Consider the following 8,627-nt stretch of genomic DNA (forward strand, 5'->3'; position numbering starts at 1 on the left):
GCTTGCCTAGCATGTATGAAGCTCTGGGTTTGAAAAGGCTGGAAGAGGCACTGTGGCTCAAGTGATAGAGTGAGAAAAAGCAGCTCAGGGACAGTGCCCAAGCCCTGAGTTCAAGCCCCAGGACTGGCAAAAAAAAAAAAAAAAAAGATACACAGAAAAAAAAATCCACATAGTAAAATATAAAATCAAAACTATCTAAAACTGAAAAAACAGACTTACACATAGTAATAACTTTCCATTTTGCTTATGTGTATTATCATACACCTCTCTGAAGTGTGCAAGAGGCTATGGAGATCATATGATTTAGATCTCAGTAAGAGAGCTATCTTTCTTAGCAGTCAGCATATAGAGAGGAAACAGGCTCTACATAATGAATACTTTACAGACCACAGGCCCAAAATTCACTGTGCCTCTCTCTTCAGTTGATTCAATACTCTTCTGACCAAAAAGGGGGTAGCCACAGACAGTAGTCATGCCCATGCCTTCAGAGTCCCGGCTGCCTCTAATAATACCTGTGCTATATGAACCTGCACACAAATATGACTGTTTTGGGCACCTTAACACTACTAGCAGATTCTTGTGGCTGACTGACCCTCAAGTCTGTAAAAACTTAACTATTTCTGCTTCCAAAACTCCCAGTTATGCCTCTGTCTCAAAACTTAGCTGACTTCAGTCACTATAGGCTATTAATAAAATCTAATAGCCCAAGTTGCTAGTGTCAAGCAGTAAGCCTTCCTACATAATGCTGCCTCATTACCACTCTATGATATATGGGGGAGTGAAGGGCTGTCCATTCTGATGTTGGCCTGTCATACTTAGAAAGCCACAGGCCTGCCAAATCTCCTGTACTGGAGTTTGATACCTGCAGAGGGCATGAATAAGCAAGCCACAGATGGCTAACCCCTATAATCCTTGCTACTCAAGAGGCTGAGAACACAGTCTTGATTTAGAGCCAGCCCAGAAAAACAAATTCTCATGACTCTTATCTCTAATTAACCAGCCCAAAAAAAAAAAAAGCAGCCAGAAGTGGAGGTGTGGCTCAAGCGGTAGAACTCTAGCTGAGAACAAAAGTTGGGTCACACCACCAGGTTCTAAATTCAAACCTCAGTGTACAGGTGTACACACACACACACACACACACCACCAGGTTCTAAATTCAAACCTCAGTGTACAGGTGTACACACACACACACACACACACCACCAGGTCTAAATTCAAACCTCAGTGTACAGGTGTACACACACACACACACACACACCACCAGGTTCTAAATTCAAACCTCAGTGTACAGGTACACACACACACCACACACACACACACACACACACACACACACACACACACACACACACACCCTATTAGACTAAGAAGTTTTTGGCTCCACTGTACTCATAAATTGACATGTTATATTGAAACCCCTTTGTACAACTATGTAAAGACTTTATTAAATTTAAATAGTCAAACTTCAATTGAAGTTTGAATCGTTATAAATTGCTCAAACTTTACCAAATGATTATATTTACTAAGGTATGAAATGTTTTATGTTAAATTAAAATTTTAAATTTCTATTTCTAATTTCCTATATGGCATATTAAGCATCCAATAAGGTGTAGTCACTAACTTAGAAGTCAGCTTCCTTTATTCATCCTCTAATAGTGAGAAGGTAATCAAAATATTTTGATATAAAAAAGGAACTAAAAAATAGATGGAAAAGTGGTATTCATAAAGATTTTGATGGCATTTTATGAAAAATTTTCTGTAAGAAAAATAAGTTCAACTAACTCAACAGTGGAAAACAAATGTATTTTCTGACATAGAAATACTATAACATAGCATAACATTTACAAGAAAGGATGAACACATTTTATTCTCTGAAATAATCAAGTCATCAGGACTGAGATAAAGACACAAAAAACACAACAGAAAGGTGGTGAGATTCAAATTCATGATTTCTTACTGGTGCCATCCGTATTGCTGGGTGTGCCCCACAACTCTGCACTGCTTTATGAAGTGTTTCACCAAACATATTTCGAAGTTCAACTGAATGACAATATACAGCATCAATCTTGGGCCACCAATCCAATGCAGACTGAAAATAAACAAAGACCATAAGGAAAAAAGTACAAAATGACATGAATTATATGCTGTTATCACTGTAGTGTTACATTCTATTCTTCTGTCAGAAACATTCTATAAGACCATGCAAACACACATGATTTTCATTTTTGATGTGATGTCTTTAACTCAAACATTAGCCCATTCATATTTTAAAATAGGACTGGGAACATGGCACAAGTGATGGGAAGCTTACCTAGCAAGTATATGGCTCTTATTTCAAACCCAATACTGAATAACCAAAAAAAAATTTTTTTAAGTGAAATACAATGAGTATGTACATACAAGACTCTTTTCTCTTGGACAATCTACTGAATTTGAAAGCCAAGTCTCTGGAGAAATCTTTAGCCAATATTACTCTTTTTCTTTTAATCTAAAGTTAAATTTGCTACACATATCAGAAACACATGCATTTTTTTTCTCATTTTCAAGTAAAAATGCTATCACCAAGAAGGAACAAGTGGTTAATGCTTATAATCCTAGTTTCTCAGATGAATGATATTTGAAAATCACACTTTGAAGCCAGCCTGGGCAGGAAAGTGCATAATACTCTTACCGCCAATAAACCACCAAAAAGCCAGAGTAGACCTGTGGCTCAAGTGGTAGAGCACTAGTTTTGAGCAAAAAAGCTAAAGTGATAGCACCTGGGCCCTAAGCTTGGGGACCAGTACACCCATACACCCATACACCTATACACCCACCCACACCCACACCCTCACACACACACACACACACACACACACAGAATATTATTCTCAAATCTTTATAAGCAACCACTAGTTCAACACAAAGTTGAAAGAATACAGTGTTGCTTAAAAGCTTATGAACAATAATGATAATTACAAGATAAATTGATATGCAATGATGGCACGGTACAAGAAAAGACTAATGATCACCATAAACAAAGACAAACTGACGCTCACTAAGTATTTTTAGGGTATTAATGTTTTGTTTGTTTGCTTGCTTGTTTATGGTGTTGGGGATCAAACCCAAGGCCTTGCACATGCTAAGCAAATTATCATTGGGCTACATCACAGCCTCAATAATTAGGGAATTATTATTTTGCATAAATTCTTCTTTGTCTCTGTTTAACCTATCTCACTGAAATGCCTAGTTCTAAATGCCTATTTTATTTAGAAGCTTATCTTTTTAAAAATTAGTAATTATAAAAATGACATAAAATCACTAAACTATGACCTTTTTCTCTCTATCAGTTCATAGAAAAATGAACTTTGAACCAAACACCAGTGATTCATGCCTATCCTAACTACTCAGCAAGAGATCTGAAAAGTCCATGACACGCTTATCTTCAATTAACCAGTAAAAAGCCAGAAGTAGAGTTGTGGCTCAAATGTCACATCAGCCTTGAGTGAGAAAAGCCAAATGAGAGCACTAGGCCATGAGTTCAAGCCCAAGTCCCAGTTTACACACACGCACACACACACACACACACACAAAGGCTTAACAACCTTTTCCCACATTCCTTCCTACTCAAAATTAAGCTAGTTTCAACATTTAACTTCTCACTCATAATTCTCACAATATTTTTAGTAGTAACAAGTTATGTTAACATAAATCAAAACTATGGATTAGCCATGCACCAGTGGCTCACGCCTGTAATCCTAGCTACTTGAGAGGCTGAGATTTGAAGATCACAGTTCACAGCCAGCCTGGCAGGAAAGTCTGTGAGACTCTATCTCCAATAAACTACTACAAAACCGGAAGTGGTGCTGTGACTCAAGTGGTAGAACACTGGCCTTGAGCTGAAGAGCTCAGGGACAGCACCCAGGCCCAGAGTTCAAGCCCCAGAGCCAACAACAATAACAACAACAAAACCTATGGATTAGAAACTATTTACAGGAGGCTCAAATACAAGTCAGGTTTGGTGGTTCATGCCTATAATTCCAGCACTTTGAGAGACTGAGGCAGGAAAATCACAGGTTTAAATCTAGCCAGGTTATATAGTAAGCTATTGTCTCAAAAAGAAGAGGGGAGGGAGGGGAGAAAGATGGGGAAGTGCAGGGAGGAAAAGGGAAGGACAGCTGCTAAGATTAAGTATATAACACAGATTTCACAACTACAATTTACTTCTTTGTAGTACACCACAAAAAAATGGTGACAGTACAAGTAACATTTTAGAAACTAAAAACTGTCATTGCAATAAAATTCAATGGAAAATTTCAGATCTAAACAATACTTATGAACTGCATATGTCTCACAGAAGCAAAATAAAATTGCAAGCACTGTTACTACTTCTACATAAATTTCAAAAACACATCAATAAAACTTGTATTTGAGAATGTGATTAATTTCAAAAACAGTGTGAACTGTTTAAAAACCATGGAAAAGAACTCATAAGGTGTATTTACCAAGAGTCATTAAAAAGAAACCTTTTAGCATAAATTAATTTTGTTGAGCTCAAGTAGCTTAGAAAAATTCATATGAATTCCAGACATAAAAATATTTCCCTAATACCTATTTTAGTAAGACTCTGCCAGTTCACAGTATTTGAATATCTACTTTTATATGTCATCCTTTAAAGTGAGGAAGTATTTTAGCTTTAATATCTACTGGACTTAAAGGAAAGTGGAGATGAGACATTTCTTGAGAAACAATTTACTGGAGGTAGGAGATAGCTCAGTGATAATGCATTTGCCTAATATGTGTGAGGCCTTGGATTCAATCCCCAGAACCATAAAAAGAAAATATGAATGAGAATTAATTGACCAAACAGTCTGAAATGACAAAGTGTTACTATCTAAAGTATAACTTTAAAAGACACTCTGACATACTATTTGTTACTTTCAAGCTTGAAAGTAACTCAAACATTATTGATGCTTAAGATTTAAAAATCATAGTCAATAATTTCTCTATATAGACTGATGTCTAAAGTGACATGATCTGGGATACAGACACACTCCACCTTCACAAATGCAGTACTCATCGGAGTACAGAGGATGAACACCACTGTCACCAAGTACAATGAGGCATGCATGAAGGACCACTCCAGGCATGCTTAAAACCCAGAAAGGAGCAGCTCAGCCACTTACAGCAGTGCCAAGTCCATGCTTGAACGTGCTCTATATATTCAATTGTAGACAAAAATATTTCACAATTAAAGTAACTAGCCACAAAGTATTCAAAGCGCATATACTTGGGTTTATTAAATACAAATTTAAAAATTTATGTAAAATTATCCATCCTGAATAAATGAATGTTTTAGTATTATGAGTCAAGAGGGAAAAGTTTACATTTTCTTTCTAAATAGCATAGAAACTTGGTGGTGGGGAGGGGGCTTTTTCTCTTGAAAGTAAAACAGGATCTTAAGACAGTATCTTAGCTCATTTTATTAGTAAAAGTACAGTAATTTTTAAGTTCTTAATACAAGCATATCTTATCTACAATTAGATTAAATTTTCTTCTTAGAATCAAAGGGTAATCAATGTGACCTCTTGTGATACTTGTGATACTCAAATAAGAGAGGTATCACTCCTTTGGGTATCTAGTTGTTCTCAATGTGAGAGATGCAGCACAAATGGCAATTAATGAAATAAGGACCAGAGATACTAAATGTTCTGCAACACCCAAGGCAGTTCTGCATAACAAAGAATTATCTTCCAAAAATCTACTAATAATGCACCAAGAAAATTAAGTCACTAGTTTTATCTATCAACAGTTATTTTTTCCTATAGGAATGTCTAAAAGAAAATGTGGGTGGTATTAGGTTTCAATCAATATATTTAAGGCACATTGGGGAGGTAGTTTACTTTACAGGAGTCTTGAACAATTTAATTCTAAATAGTATAAATATACTAAGTAATTAATGACCAAAGCCTTAAGAAAGGAAGACATGAATATTTGGATAATTATCTTGACATATAAGTGTAAATATAAATGAATAAAAGTATAACTATAAAAAAGCACTAGAGGGGCTGGGAAGGTGGCTCAGTGGTAAAGCGCTTGCCTTGCATGCTTGAGACCCTGGGTTCAATTCCTCAGCACCCATAAGCAAAACAAAAAACAAAAAACAAAAAAAAAGCTGGAAGTGGCGCTGTGGCTCAAGTGGTAGCGTGCTAGCCTTGAGCTGAAGACTGAGGGGCAGCGCCCAGTCCCAGAGTTCAGGCCCATGACCAGACCCAAAATAAATAAATAAATAAAAATAAAAAATAAATAAAAAAGCACTGGAGAACCTTCGAATCACAACTGTTTTAACTAGGTGAATAGCATTTTTTTAAATCCATATGTAATATACCCATATCACAAGTATCTCTTAAAAAATTTACACAATTTTGTATATTGTAAATATCTATTTTGTAGTGTTGTTAAAACTGCATTTTAAGAAAGACTGAAAGTATGAGAGGTACCAAAACACCATTATAAATGATCTTCACCATTCTATAAATGTGCCATGTTGTTTTTACATGGCAAGGTGTTAAGTCAGAATGTATCAAATGTTGGAATTGGGCTAAAAGTGTTCAAATAACATGTGAAGAGCTTTCAGATGAAAATATTCATTATAGCCAGGCGCCGGTGGCTCACACCTGTAATCCTAACTGTATTGCTGTTCATATTTGCACCTCAGGAGGCTGAGATCTGAGGATTGTGGTTCAAAGCCAACCCCAGCAGGAAACTCCGTGAAACTCTTATCTCCAATAAACCACCAGAAAACCAGAAGTGGTGCTGTAGCTCAAGTGGTAGGCACTAGCCTTGAGCTGAAGAGCTGAGAGACAGCGCTAAAGCACCGAGTTCAAGGCCCACGACCGACAAAAAAAAAAAAAAAAAGAAAAGAAAATATTCATTATGTTTTCAGTAGGTCTTCTCAAGAGCTATAAATCTAAATAAAATGATTCAAGTTTATTCTTTCCAAAAGACTCTAATAACTCTTTCTTAATAAATGTTTTGGCCAAGATAGAACATGAAAAATACAATTTTATATCACTTACTAGATACAATAACCTTAGAGCTATCATCCTACATCATACCATCTAAGTTCAGAACCTTTGTGAGAACCAAGAGCATTGTTCTTTAAAGGTAAAAAAATAAGGACATTCCAATTCAGAGCAGAAATAAAATTTTACTTTTCAGTAAATTAGCAATACCTTTTGGACTTACATTGGTGATGATACGATGGAGTGAATTTACCAACACATAGTGAAATGTAGAAGGTGAATTCTGAGCCAGGCAGATCTACAGAAATAAGGGGGAAAAAATCATGTCTATGAGGAAAATATTCATTAATACAAATGAAAAGCAACCACAAAAATATTTTTTAAAACTGAATAAAAACGTTAAGGTCATGAAATTCAAATTAATACATAAAATCAAGAAATACTGATAAAGGTGCACCTGTTCATCTTCCCAGTATTTTCATGTTTATAACACAGGTAAATAAAAACCAATTCTCTTACCTTAAAGTGTTGGTTGTTGTGAGGGCTTATACGAAAGCAAGAAACAAGGCAGTCAATCATTAAATCCACATCTGCAGTCTGACTGCCTCTTGAGAATGGTTTACTTGGGTTAAAAAGCAGGTTCTACAGAAATCCCAGTAGAAAACAAAGGCTTTTAAATATTTATGTAGTATTTTTTACCTGAATTTTTATTATCCACACAAATTGTATAATCTTCAGTTGACAAAAAGTACAAAAAACTAATATTATGGTTCCTCAATCTGATATAAGACTTTATTACACCACATGTGATTCCTTTTAGGCCACAGTTTCTGTATTATTTTAAACCCAAGTCTATAAATTTATACTCAAGAAAACTAGTGAATATTGTATTGCTGTTCATATTTGCAGTCTAGGCTAATGAACATATTAACAACAAAAGCACGCCTTAAGAACTTAATATCAAGATGACTCAGAACTTTAGAGCTAGCAATTATCTTTGGCACAATACTTATATTAAAGTTTATTCTTTCTAATTTTCTTATACTTTGTAGTAAAGAAAGAATGTTACCTTAAGATCAACCACCATGGACTGAACTAGTAGGAAAATGACAGAGTTATCTTCCCAGTTGATGTAAGTACTTGCTTTACACAGTTTGACACAAGCAATGGCAGCACTTTCTGTCAGCTGCCTGCTTCCTCCATGGCCAGCAAGTGCTTTTCGTAGACTGTCCAGAAACAACTTCTACAGAATTCAAATACAGTAATAAGATAATACATGAAGCTTCTTCTATTTCAAATTTACCTAATAAAGTAGCAAACTGTCCCTAAAATTCAAACCATAAAGAATACAAACTTCATATTTTGCTTTTCAATTTTTTTTTTTTTTTGGTCATGGGGCCTGAACAATTTTTTTGTTTTTTGGTCATGGGGCCTGAACTCGGTGCCTGGGCTCTATCTCCCAGCTTTTCAGCTCAACGATAGTGCTCTACCATTTGAGCCACAGTACCACTTCCAGATTTTTCTGCTTGGGGCTGGGAAGGTGGCTCAGTGGTAGAGTGCTTGCCTTGCATGCCTGAGGCCCTGGGTTCCATTCCTCAGCACCACATAAGCAAAAAGAAAAAA

The 8,627-nt window shown here is 35.9% G+C and overlaps 1 protein-coding gene across 2 annotated transcripts in view; it reads right to left on the minus strand.

Annotated features, from left to right (window-relative positions):
• Nf1 (neurofibromin 1) overlaps positions 1–8,627 on the minus strand; it is a 254,153-nt gene that overhangs the window by 173,053 nt on the left and 72,473 nt on the right. For both annotated transcript variants that reach the window (XM_013016448.1, XM_013016447.1), the window contains exons 9-12: positions 8,074–8,247; positions 7,524–7,646; positions 7,228–7,302; positions 1,958–2,089 (exon numbers count right to left, since the gene is read on the minus strand). In XM_013016448.1, the coding sequence (XP_012871902.1) occupies positions 1,958–2,089; positions 7,228–7,302; positions 7,524–7,646; positions 8,074–8,247 (504 nt within the window). The remainder of the gene's footprint in view (positions 1–1,957; positions 2,090–7,227; positions 7,303–7,523; positions 7,647–8,073; positions 8,248–8,627) is intronic.

This window comes from Dipodomys ordii, unplaced genomic scaffold, assembly GCF_000151885.1.
Source record: "Dipodomys ordii isolate 6190 unplaced genomic scaffold, Dord_2.0 Scaffold31, whole genome shotgun sequence".
NCBI lineage: Eukaryota > Metazoa > Chordata > Mammalia > Rodentia > Heteromyidae > Dipodomys > Dipodomys ordii.